The 13686-nt window shown below is 45.9% G+C and overlaps 1 protein-coding gene across 4 annotated transcripts in view; it reads left to right on the forward strand.

Moving 5' to 3' along the window:
• Window positions 1-1547: 1547 nt before the first annotated feature.
• Window positions 1548-13686, forward strand: part of LOC137561049 (phospholipase DDHD2-like) — a 59296-nt gene continuing 47157 nt past the window's right edge. For all 4 annotated transcript variants that reach the window (XM_068272270.1, XM_068272271.1, XM_068272272.1 and 1 more), the window contains exons 1-2: window positions 1548-2012; window positions 10181-10371. In XM_068272270.1, the coding sequence (XP_068128371.1) occupies window positions 1832-2012; window positions 10181-10371 (372 nt within the window). In that variant the 5' untranslated portion in view covers window positions 1548-1831. The remainder of the gene's footprint in view (window positions 2013-10180; window positions 10372-13686) is intronic.

The raw sequence follows: 13686 nt of genomic DNA on the forward strand, positions 1-13686 counted from the left end.
GTATCGTCTTCCCCACACCTGGGGGGCACATCCAGACCACATGTACAAAAGTACCCTCGGTCAACACACATCTAGTGCAGTCTGCTGACACAGATGGAATTAGTTTATGTAAATGAACAGACATAAAGTAGATATGGTGAACTATTTTAATGGCTATCAGCCTATCCTTGGCAGCTACCTACCAAGTGTGTTTGGAGGTCAGGGATTGAGGACTCAAGGTCTTCAAAAATCGAGGTCAGAGACCTCGGAACGCCATTGCTTTTGCATTTGTCTATTCTCCCTGACCTGTTCCTCAATAGGCAGTCATATGTTGCTGATAGTGGTTTATCCACTTTTAATGTAATGTACAGGATTTCCAAGTCCAAGTGAGCCGAACTGTAGAGGCAGACGCTTGAACTGAAACTACATCGTGTGCCTAGCTTGGTGGCCACCTCCCATGCCTTCAGAGTAGCCAGCATGGCAGCAGTAAGACGGTAAGAATTCCTGACTCTGGATCTATATTAACTATAGGGTTTGGGGTCACACACATCGAGGCTGCATAATAAAAGTAAAAGTTGGGCAACCCTTAGCCATCCTGGTTCACCTTAGGTTGGAGAGACTCCAGGGACATCCTAGGGAGATTGCTTCAGCATATAAATGTAGTTTAATTTTATCAATATTCTGGAAATAACATTTAGGGAATCCAGCAAGAGTTGCAGAAAGTTTTGCTAAAAAGAGAACATTTTAATTAGGTTAGATGTTCCTAATAGGGATGCAAAGAGTTCAAAGCCTTGCATATAACCTCAAATTGTTTAAGTCCAGTTGAACGTTCAACTAAACAAAACGTCTATGGTCGGAGGTAACTTGGATATCCAAATATTTAAATTGTTGGATCCATTGCAATGGAACGCTGAGCAGACTCTGGGATGGGGTCTAGTGGGAACACAGATTTGTCCCAGTTGATCCTGACCCCCGAGACTGACGCAAACTCCTCAATCAACTCCAAGGCTGGCGGAAGGGAAGATAAGAGTCACTGAGAAACAGGAGAGTGTCAATTTGTCTAAACAACCCACCCTAAGGCCCTGAATTTCCCAAGGCAATAAAATAACATGCATACAGTCTGAAAGAACATTCACTATCCAGCAAAAAGGCAGTTTTCTTTTTCTTTTTTTTCTGTAATTGTTTATCAGTGACATCATCCATATTGCTTCATCTCCAGGCAGGTCATCTTCGTCCATCTGATTTTATGCTGGCAGAGTACAAAGTCTGTAGTGGTATGTTACTTTGCCTGTATTAGTCATCTATTCCTGTGGAGCACGGCAGCATTGGATGGCAAGCGAACTGCACTCGAATCACGCAGCCAGCCTGCCAGGAAAGTGTCCAAATAATAAAGCTTTGCTTTCAGTAGGTGATGTCATCCATGTGGGCCACTGGTAGGCAGATCAGCTGATATAATGTTACTATGACACACTGACTGTCATAGTATACTACTCTTCCTGAATGACTTACTGTATGTGGGTGGCATTGCTACGATATAGTAGGTTAGGGCTACACTCTGTTATCAGTCACCTGTTAAACATTGATATGATTCACCTGGCATTATCTCCAGCGGATCCCATCTGATATAATGTTGGTAGAGTCCAAAGTTTGTAGAAGTTTGTTACTGTGAATCGACTATGGAACTGTATAGAATTCATCAAAGGAGGATTGGCTAGTCTCATCCGATATCTTGTGGCTGAGGACAAAGTCTGTAGTAATGTGTTTATAAGAGGCATGTGCTGTAACTGTATACTACACAGTGAGCATTGCATCCTTGAGAGCTCTAATCCTGTGTATACTATAAAAAGAAAGCATGTCTACTTCGGAGACGTCTCCAATCCCCGTTCCTCTGAAGACCAGTGAGATCGTGGAGGCCACATTGACCTACGAGGCAGTAGTTCCTCATTGGTTGTACCAGAGATGTGACTCCAAGGAGCCTTGGAAGCCTTTCAGCAAAGAAGATTCAGACAAACTGGAGGCTGCATTCCGCTCTGGTATAGTAAAGTACATTAAAAATAACTTTCTATAGCTGAGCCATTGATAAAGCACAGATGAGATGCCTCAGTAGGGCAGGAGGGCTTTGGTGACAGGTAGAGTTCCAATTGTCAGTTGTAGGAATATGTGAGAAAATGTGTGACCTGAACACGCCTCTTAGCTTTGTTGGGATGGAAAAGAGAGACACCTTCCAAGGAAAAACTATTTAAGGACCTGATCCCCTTGGGCGATATCGCTAGTCCGGGCTGCACACATGCATGTCAGCTGTGTAGCTACCAATGCATTTTGTTGCTTGGCGTGGGGGGGGGGGGGGGGGAGGGACTAGCAGTGCATGCGGTGGGCGGGGATGTGGCATGAACAATGGGATCGGTGTTGCCGGGGGTGAGCTGATTCGCTTGGCGGAATGCTTGCAGATTGGTAGTTGGCGTACACACACCTGATTACTGGCTGAGGTGGTTGTTATCGGCAGCCTCAGATGACTTAAAGAGAAACCGTGACCAAGAATTGAACTTCATCCCAATCAGTAGCTGATACCCTTTTTTACATTAGAAATCTATTCCTTTTCACAAATGGATCATCAGGGGGCGCTGTATTGCTGATATTGTGGTGAAACCCCTTCCACAAGAAACTCTGAGGACCATGGTGCTCCAGGCAGTTTCCTGTCTATGAACCTTGTTGCATTGTGGAAAATAGCTGTTTACAGCTGTTTCCAACTGCCAAAAACAGCAAGCAGCAGCTACATCACCTGCAGCAGTAAAAATGTCACCATGTAATAAATGTCAGAATGTAAATCAGGGATTTAAAATATTTTACAATGGGCAAACACTGACTAAATCATCATTTATACATAATTATTGTAAAAATGAAGCACTTTTTAATTACATTATTTTCACTGGAGTTCCTCTTTAAGTCAGCCACGTGCAGAGGTTGTAAAATGTTGTCAGTCAGCCCAACTCCCCCCCTCCCCAACCCCTCAAAGATATAATACAAACACAGAGCACTTAACCACTAAATAGTGAAACACAGTACATCCACACAGTTAATAAACCAGTCTCCTTCCCAATCTCTCTCAGGGAAGATGGGCGGGAGCTTCATTGCTAGATGGGCAGGGATGGGAGGAGTAGCATTCGCTTCTGGGGCAAAGCTCAATTTCCTCTTCTTTGCACATAACAGTGGCCACTTTTTACCATGTCACTACCTAAAATGGTAACATCTGTTAAAATAAAAATAAGTGACAATAAAGTTGCTCAGATCAAACCTGTTGTAGTCAGTTACATAACTAATGCAGTTTATGGGCTTGATTCACAAAAGCGTGCTGTTAGCACGCCAGTGAAAAGCTGCTTATCACATGCAAACTGCCTCTTCGCGTGCTAATGCGCGCGTAATAGTTTGCGCGCGTAAAGTTCAGTGCGCATAAAGTTTTGCGCGCGTAAAGTTTTATGTGCCCATTAAACCCTATGTGACTTTACGCGTGCACCGGACTTTGCGCGCGGGACTTTGCGCGTGAGTTTATTCCTCAAAACGGTGCTAACCTACTTAGTGCAATAGTTATCAAGCCCAAAAGTCTTTAGGCGTACTAAGTAGGTTAGCACCGCTTTGTGAATCAAGCCCATTATGTGTTTTGGGCTTTAGCAGTAAGGCTAGGTCCACACTTGTGCCCTGCAGAACGGATCCATTTAAAACGGACCCGTTTTTGTAAACAATTTTTTTTCTCTCCGTTTTGAGAGAAAATGGCTATTTTACAGGGACGTTTGCAGTCAGTGCAAACGTCCCCAGCCCTTGCCTTGGGGGGAGGGGCACCATGCTGAAGGGGAGAGCAGGCAGGAAGTGGGCAGCGTGGGCAGCTGGGGCAGCGGTGGGGAGGGGGGACGCCCCCCTTCTCCCTCACCTGGGTCCCCCCTTCCCTGCTCCCCCTCCAGCTAGTTTCAATCATTTAAAAATAGTTTAAAATCAATATAATGTAGCAGGTAGCGAGCAGAGAAATTATTTCCTTGCTCTCCACCGCTCACTTCGTCACTTCCTGTAATGCCGTCCAATGAACATCAGGGGACAGCATTATAGGAAGTGATGTGGCAGTGGTGGGACGCAAGGAAGTAAATTCCTCGCTTGCCGCCTGCTACATTATATTGATTTTAAACTATTTTTAAATGATTGAAACTAGCTGGAGGGCTAGAAGGGACGGGGGACCCAGCTGAGGGAGAAGGGGGGCGTCCCCCTCCCCGCTGACCTCTGCCACCCCCTTCCTGCCTGCCATCACCCTCCAGTATGGCGGCCCCCTATCCCCCCCCCCCCAGGCTGAAACACAAACGGATTCGTATCTGTGTCAAAATGTTCCTGTGTAGAGGGAAATCCATTTTCCCATTGCCTTTCATTACCCCTCTGTGTATCCGGCTCCAGACCCATTACGTGAAAATGCGGCAGATCCGGACCTTCCGTTCAGGTTTTGAAAACGGGTGTGAGTGAGGACGGCTGCTATTTTGAACATTAGTATCCAGCACTTTGTTTTTCATCAGGGCTGAAAAACGGAGCCATGGATACATTTCCGAACCTAGTGTGGACTAGGCCTACAAGGTTGCACCCTTAAAGGAATACTATCGATTAAAACAACTTTTTTTTTTTAATACTCTATATTAGTGTACACATTACCACTAGTGCTAGGGGCACTTTATTTATTCACCCAGGTCTCTCTCTCGCTACCCCTGCTTAAAAATTCATTTCTCACACAGCTCATAGCTTTGGGTCACCCTGAGCTGCTTGGTTACTCTGTCACACAGCTCACAAATATATTTCACTGTGTCACTCACAGCATGCAGCAAACATGAGGAGAAATAGGCTGATCTGAGGTGGTAACAGGTAACTAAATGAGCTGGAATATTGTTGGAATATAACCAGGGCCGGCCCTAGACTTTTTGCCGCCTGAGGCAAAATTAGAAAAAAATCGCCCCCCCAGCCGTGGGGGGCTGAGCTGGAGGGGTAGCTGGCAGAAAGGGGGTATTGGGCCTAGCGGCGGGGTGGGTGGTTGGACCCCCCCCCCCTCCCTCGCCTGGGTGCCCCGATCTGCGCTCCTCCTCCAGCGTAAACTACCAGCCAGCGCAGAGGATTCACTAGGGTTGGCGTCACCCGGTGCGGAAATACATGGCGTCACCCCCCCCCAAAAAAAAAAAAAAACCACATCCAATACCAGACCAAATGAGCATGGCTATATTGTGCAGGCGCACGTTTGGCCATGCATAGTAGCACACTATGAAGATTTACACTGGCAGTCTTTCTCCTGACATACCCAACAGGTAGATTCCTCTCTGATCATCATCTGATCAGAGATGGATCTATCACTGACACACACTATACATTGCTTTTCAATAAATAGCATGAAGTCTATTAAAGATCCACTGCCACCGCTCCCCCAGGTGTCTCACCTGCTAATGCTGCACACCCAGGGGCCCTATGCAGAGTATTAGTGCAGCAAAGGACTCTAACTCACCTCTTCAGCCAGCTGAGCCAGCATGCTCCTTCCTCTGTGCTGCTGTCATCTCCTGATGCCTGTAGTGACCCGCTGAGAGCATGTACACAAAACATCAGTTCACGGGTCACTATGGGCACCGGGAGATGACAGCAATGAGAAGGAAGCACCCTGGGAGGAGGGGTGAGTGAAAACGCTTTGCTGCACTAATACTCTGCATACCAGACTTCCAAGATGAAATTTGCTAAAAATCGATGTGCAGTGTGTGGCAGTAATAGATCCATCTCTGATCAGATGTCGATCAGAGAAGAATCTGTTGGGCACATCGGGAGAATGTCTGCCAGTGTATGGGGCAGGGTTTAGAGACTGTCATAAAGGCAGGAGGAACAGAAAGGTCTAAGTGGTAGTGTGCTGTTTCTTTGCAGCATTATATTACTAGAGATGCTGCATTGCTCTGTGTTAGGTTTAGCTTCAAACCTGGCCTGCAACACAATTCAGTGCACATAGTATAATGGGGGAGAGGGTGGACTGGCTGCCTCTGCAGAGTGTTTCTGGCTGGGGGAGAGAGGCTGTGATTGCAGGGGGTGGACTGGATGTTTCTATTTACTGCTGTGTTCAGAGACCCTGCGTTTCCTATCCCTTCCACTCTGCAGTGCTCACCCGCTCAGATCCAGCTTCAGAAGCTGCTGCGTTCCCCAAACTTCATCAATCAATCGGGACAGGAGCAGAGTTAACACGGAACAGCTTCACTTGTTGCATAGCAATGCAGACGCTACCCATTAGCCCCAGTCACGTGCTCAGGTCAGAGCAGCTCAATACAGCTGTCTGCAGGGGGAAGTAAACGCAGATCTGCTGTAAGGTACATGAGCTGGCAACTGCAGAACTAGCATGGGAGTGCAGATTTTACCTCTCCCAGCGGTAATAAAAGTACAAAGCCATAATTTTCAGGGGAGTGTCAAAACACAGTTCTGCTGCAACAGAACCTGGTGTCACCCCCTCTGATAGTGGAATGGGGGAACCCTGGTGCGGATCGCACCCCACGCACCTGGCTAGCTACGCTAGTGAGCCAGCGTGCATATGTTGAAGAGGCAACGGGCGGTGGAATCACTCACCTTTTCCGCGTTCCATCGTGCGCTCCACTGACGTCACTTCCTGCAAGGCCGTCCACTTACAATACAGTGGGCGGCATTGCCGGAAGTGACGTCAGTGGAGCACGCGATGGAACGCGGAAGAGGTGAGTGATTCCCCCGCCCGTTGCCTCTTCGTTCGTCATATGCACGCTGGCTGGTACTTTACGCTGGAGGAGGAGCGCAGATCGGGGGACCCAGGCGAGGGAGGGGGGGTCCGACCCCCCTCCCCGCCGCTAGGCCCAATACCCCCTTTCTGCCCGCTACCCCTCCAGCTCGGCGGGCGGCCCCAGCGTCCATGGAGAGGCGGGTGCCGCCCCCCCAGATTTGCCGCCTGAGGCAAATGTTTCACCCCGCCTCATGAGTGGGCCGGCCCTGAATATAACTAGCTATACCACGAGTCTGTGTTTACACTCAGACTGGCTGCCTGCTTGAGGTGATTCACTCCAGGCTGCATCCACTTTACAAGCTGTTGAGAGGGGCAGACCACTGTCTACAATTAGCATTATTAGTATCTTTATCAGTCAAGAGAAGCAAAGATAATAAACACACATTGCTAGAATCTTTAACCCCTTACCACCATATCAACAAGATTCTTTCAGCAAGGTGATAATTAAACTATAAACTGAGGAGCTGATAGCAACTCCCCTGTGCAGAGATATGGTCTAGCCCTCTGGGAGCAGTCAGTATTAGATACATTTTGTATCCAACACTGACGCTAAAACTGAGGGAGGATTTTACAGCTAAGAGGAACAGCTGTGTGAGGAATCAAATTGCTCCTAGTACTTGCCCTAATGTGTGCTACAACATACAACATTTAAAAATAAATGCATACATCGATAGTATTCCTTTAATGCATTCATTCCCATTTTCTAAAAAAGGCACCACGACACATATAACAGGATAACCAGTTTTACGTTAATTATCCTGGTCTCAGCATCAGAAGCACTTCCTGTATGTACCGTATTTTTCAGCATATAAGACTCACTTTTTTCCCTGAAAAATGGGGAGAAAAAGTAATTGTGCCTTATATGACAAATGGAGGTAGTCCCCGACTTACGAACGCCTATCAATACAAACCGCTCACCTTCTGCGATGCCGGGGACTCTGTATCGTCCCCATGTCTCTCTCGGCCCCCTCCATGTTCTCCTCCGCTCACCCGTGTATAATTATAAGCAGCGCCAGAATGACTCACCTCATCCGTGATTGGCAGATGCAATCAGCAGAAGCCGGCACTAGGGGAACAGTGAGGGAGAGGACAGGTCTCTGACCGCCACTGGAGACGATGGATGAGGTGATAAGAGGACACGGGAGGGGGGATGGGCATGGGTGACAGAAGGACACACGTGGGGACAGAATGGGACACATGGGACAAAAGGACACACATGGGGACAGAAGGGAACACAGGAGGACACTTGAAGTACAAGGGGGGGGGGGCATGATAATAGAGGGGAGAAAATCTACAAGACACACCTGGACCATGGATTCACCAGGCTTGGTATCTTTTTTCCCCTGGTTTTTTCCCTCTAAACATAGGTACGCCTATAGTCCAGAACATCTTATATGACGAAAAATACGGTATATACTGTATTACAGTATATTGGTATGTAACCCACCCTCCCAGTGATGTCACAGCCTAGGCTATTTTAATGCTTGCTTCTGCTCTGTGGGCAAACCACAGGAGTGTGAGCAATACAATGCAAATGTTTAGCCAAGAATTTTACCTATTATTATTACTTAGTATTTATATAGCACTGACATCTTCCGCAGCACTGTACAGAGTATATATAGTCATGTCACTAACTGTCCTCTCAGAGAGGCTCACAGTCTAATCCCTACCATAGTCATATACAGTGGAGGAAATAATTATTTGACCCCTCACTGATTTTGTAAGTTTGTCCAATGACAAAGAAACGAAAAGTCTCAGAACAGTATCATTTCAATGGTAGGTTTATTTTAACAGTGGCAGATAGCACATCAAAAGGAAAATTGAAAAAATAACCTTAAATAAAAGATAGCAACTGATTTGCATTTCATTGAGTGAAATAAGTTTTTGAACCCCTACCAACCATTAAGAGTTCTGGCTCCCACAGAGTGGTTAGACACTTCTACTCAATTAGTCACCCTCATTAAGGGCACCCGTCTTAACTAGTCACCTGTATAAAAGACACCTGTCCACAGAATCAATCAATCAAGCAGACTCCAAAATCTCCAACATGGGAAAGACCAAAGAGCTGTCCAAGGATGTCAGAGACAAAATTGTAGACCTGCACAAGGCTGGAATGGGCTACAAAACCATTAGCAAGAAGCTGGGAGAGAAGGTGACAACTGTTGGTGCGATCGTTCGAAAATGGAAGGAGCACAAAATGACCATCAATTGACCTCGCTCTGGGGCTCCACGCAAGATCTCACCTCGTGGGGTGTCAATGGTTCTAAGAAAGGTGAAAAAGCATCCTAGAACTACACGGGAGGAGTTAGTGAATGACCTCAAATGAGCAGGGACCACAGTCACCAAGAAAACCATTGGAAACACATTACACCACAATGGATTAAAATCCTGCAGGGCTCGCAAGGTCCCCCTGCTCAAGAAGGCACATGTGCAGGCCCGTCTGAAGTTTGCCAATGAACACCTGAATGATTCTGTGAGTGACTGGGAGAAGGTGCTGTGGTCTGATGAGACCAAAATAGAGCTCTTTGGCATTAACTCAACTCGCTGTGTTTGGAGGAAGAAAAATGCTGCCTATGACCCCCAAAACACCATCCCCACCGTCAAGCATGGGGGTGGAAACATTTTGCTTTGGGGGTGTTTTTCTGCTAAGGGCACAGGACAACTTAATCGCATTAACGGGAAAATGGACGGAGCCATGTATCGTGAAATCCTGAACGACAACCTCCTTCCCTCTGCCAGGAAACTGAAAATGGGTCGTGGATGGGTGTTCCAGCACGACAATGACCCAAAACATACAGCAAAGGCAACAAAGGAGTGGCTCAAGAAGAAGCACATTAAGGTCATGGAGTGGCCTAGTCAGTCTCCGGACCTTAATCCAATAGAAAACCTATGGAGGGAGCTCAAGCTCAGAGTTGCACAGAGACAGCCTTGAAACCTTAGGGATTTAGAGATGATCTGCAAAGAGGAGTGGACCAACATTCCTCCTAAAATGTGTGCAAACTTGGTCATCAATTACAAGAAACATTTGACCTCTGTGCTTGCAAACAAGGGTTTTTCCACTAAGTATTAAGTCTTTTATTGTTAGAGGGTTCAAAAACTTATTTCACTTAATGAAATGCAAATCAGTTGCTATCTTTTATTTAAGGTTATTTTTTCAATTTTCCTTTTGATGTGCTATCTGCCACTGTTAAAATAAACCTACCATTGAAATGATACTGTTCTGAGACTTTTCATTTCTTTGTCATTGGACAAACTTACAAAATCAGTGAGGGGTCAAATAATTATTTCCTCCATTGCACCTAATTAGCTGTTTGGCTATACCTGCCATTGAATAGGAATGTAACTATAGTTTCCACTATACAGCTGTAGCTACAGTTTGAACACTTTCTCTTTTTTTACCTCATTTACCAGGAAAAAATCCCAACAGTATTGTGATCCCAGTGTGTGGAGGACGGTACGACGTGTACCTGGGCAGTCGCCGGATGCTGTCTGTCTACTGGGAAGAGGCAGATTCCATAGTGCAGAGATGCACTTGGTTCTATAAAAAGGGAACCCTTGGCACATATGTACCATATCCGGAGAATTTCAGTGAAAATCTAGAAGTAAGTACATTTTCTCAACTTCTTTAATTAGTTTTCATATTTATTTATATCTCTCTTCTGTTTTTATCTATGTGTAACGCATGCTGTGCTTTCCAATATTGAAATGGTATATAACAGAGTAAGCATGAGGTTCTCTCCAGTTTACTCTGCTAGAGGGGAGGAGGTTTAGCCTTTCTAAATGAGTCAGGTTACTGTGTGTACAATATGATCTTTTAGTCTGTTTTGAAACACGACTGCTGTATGTGGCTGCATCCTATGGGAGGAAAGCTCTTTACAAATGTTATTGTATTGTAACATAGTATGCAGCACTGTAAAATAAATAGGGGAAACATCACAGTATTATTAAACAAGGTACAGGGACAGGTCACATAATACGATGCAGTGGGAATCAATGGCCCTCATTCAATTAACTTTTTCTCCCAGGAGATAATTTTTCAACTTCCCTTTTTTTCATCTTCCCTATGCAATTGGAAAAGTAACAAAAATCAGTTGAAAAAGTACTGTAAACATTACTTTTAGTATTTTCTTGCTTCTTGGTAAGGTGTGACAATATCAAGAGCAAGAAAAAAACTCATGAGAAAAAGTGAATTGCATGTGGGCCAATGAGTCCATGCGATGGGGGAGAGATAACATGAGGGAAGAGGGCTCTGCCAAATAGGCTTAAAGTCTAAGTGATGATAGTGATCGACTTTATTAACCACTTGAGGACCCACCCTTTACCCCCCCTTAAGGACCAGCGTTATTTTTTGTGATCTGTGCTGGGTGGGCTCTGCAGCCCCCAGCACAGATCAGCTGGCACACAGAGCGATCAGATCGCCCCCTTTTTTCCCCCCTATGGGGATGATGTGCAGGGGGGTCTGATCGCTCCTCCTGTCTGGCATGTTGCGGGGGGGGGGCACCTCAAAGCCCCCCTCCGCGGCGAAATTCCCCCCTCCCTCTCCTATCTGCTCATCCCCGGTGATCGGGGCTGCACAGGACGCTATCCGTCCTGTGCAGCCAGTGACAGGCTGTCCCCTGTCACATGGCGGCGATCCCCGGCCGCTGATTGGCCGGGGATCGCCGATCTGACTTACGGCGCTGCTGCGCAGCAGCGCCGTACAATGTAAACAAAGCGGATTATTTCCGCTTGTGTTTACATTTAGCCTGCGAGCCGCGATCGGCGGCCCGCAGGCTATTCACGGAGCCCCCCGCCGTGAATTGACAGGAAGCAGCCGCTCGCGCGAGCGGCTGCTTCCTGATTACTCAGCCTGCAGCTGGCGACGCAATACTGCATCGCTGGTCCTGCAGCTGCCACTTTGCCGACGCGCGGTATGAGTGCGCGGTCGGCAAGTGGTTAAGGAACTGACTTTGGTATGGTTGATGGAATGTCGATCGACTAGTAACCCACACATTACAAATGATATCCTAAGCGATTCACCTTCACATGCAATATGATTAGGGATGCTCATTCGGATTCCGCGGAAATGCAATTTCCATCTGAATGCGGAAATCGGTAATGCAAGTGCGCATCGCGGAAATTTCCTCCGGAAATCGTGGAAATTCCACCCGACTTTAACATCGATTTTCTCAAAAACTATAAGGTCTTTTTGAAAACTTTTTTTGCATCTTGTTCACAAGATTCAGTTTAAAAATTTGGTGTTTCTAGGACTTATGGAAGCTTTGCTATTAACCGCTAAATTCGGCGGATTTTTACTGTAATGTAAAATGCAGAAAATCTGCATCTGCCTATTTTCTGCATTTTACATTACAGTAAAAATCCGCCGACTTTAGCGGTTAATAGCAAAGCCCCCGTAAGTCCTAGAAACACCAAAGGGTTTTTAGAGTTTATTAAACAGACTCTTCTGAACAAGATGCAAAAAAAAGTTTTCAAAAAGACCTTATAGTTTTTTAGAAAATCGATGTTAAAGTCAGGCGGAATTTCCGCGATTTCCGGTGGAAATTCCGCATCAGAATGCGGAAATTGGTAGCGGAAAGCGGAATCAGTAATTGGCAATGGCGGAATGCGGATTTACCCCGGAATCGGAAATTGGCATTTCCGACCATCCCTAAATCTGATGTTGTGTCTCCATGCTCTGAATGCATGGTCTGTGAACAGTAGACAATTTCTGTGCGATTGACAGATATCTTGCATCCTGCTCGACTAAGCTGGTCAATTCGACATGAAATCTGCCACTTTTCATTGATTGGGAATTGTGGAACACTCTCGATTCTCTCGAGTCTATAAAATGATTAAATCGAATGGTCGATCTTACAGCCAAATCGCTAGATGTATGGCTACCTGAAGGGTCTAGGACATTACTTCCTATTCCTCACATGCTGACTCCCAGGCTAAACATGAAATATATTTATAATTACTATTTCATACGTTTAACCTTATTAGAAAAAAATGTGTTAGCAATGAACTTACTTAATAAATATACTGTAAATAAAAAATGCATTGATTTAAATGATTAGGCTCACACTGGGAATGCCTGTAGTTGTTTCTTACATAGGGATGCCATATTGTGGCTGATATAACCAGTCTGGTGTACTTATATTATTCTCTCCCTGGCAGTGGCATAGCTAAGAAGCTGTGGGCCCCAGTGCAAGTTTAACATTGCCCCCCCCCCCCAAGCATGCTATAGATTACAATTAATACAACACACCAAAACCAATCACGGACAACCACAGCGTCAGAGATGCAAGAAGGGGATGGGAATCTGTGTGTTAATGATCACTACTGTTCAAAACAACTATAGAAGTGAATATTAACAGCAAAGGACCAATAAAGACAATAATACTGTGTTTGAGTGGTGGGCCCCTAGGGGCCCCTCTAGCCCAAGCCAGGGCCCGATGCGGTCGCTACCTCTGCACCCCCTATTGCTACGCAACTGCTCCCTGGGTATATACACAAAAGTTTATGAATTATAAATAAATCAAACTCTAGGTAATCCTGTATTAATGACATCCACCACAGGTTTGGCTGGGAGGTAGGATAACATTCAATAGAAGGATCCTGGGATTAATTTTGTGCCAGATGCCCAGAAGACAAATGACCATGTTTCAAGGAACTATGGGTAGGAGACCTGGTTACCCCATATTACATAAGGAGCCACAGGAGCAAGTAACTGCATAATTTAGTGTACTTTCTTGTGAAACCTATCATTGGGAGGCAGCAGAGCAGGCAGACAGCAGCAGGCAGTGGAAAAGGGCAGTGCTGGGCAAATACAGCACCCTTTTTAGCAGCAACATCTGAGTATCCTGATCTCTGCCAAACCAAAATTTGTCTGTCAGAGCGCACAACGGGACAGTGGGATTCATCACTCCAAAGCTTGT

The sequence above is a fragment of the Hyperolius riggenbachi genome, chromosome 3 (genome assembly GCF_040937935.1).
Source record: "Hyperolius riggenbachi isolate aHypRig1 chromosome 3, aHypRig1.pri, whole genome shotgun sequence".
NCBI classification, from domain to species: domain Eukaryota; kingdom Metazoa; phylum Chordata; class Amphibia; order Anura; family Hyperoliidae; genus Hyperolius; species Hyperolius riggenbachi.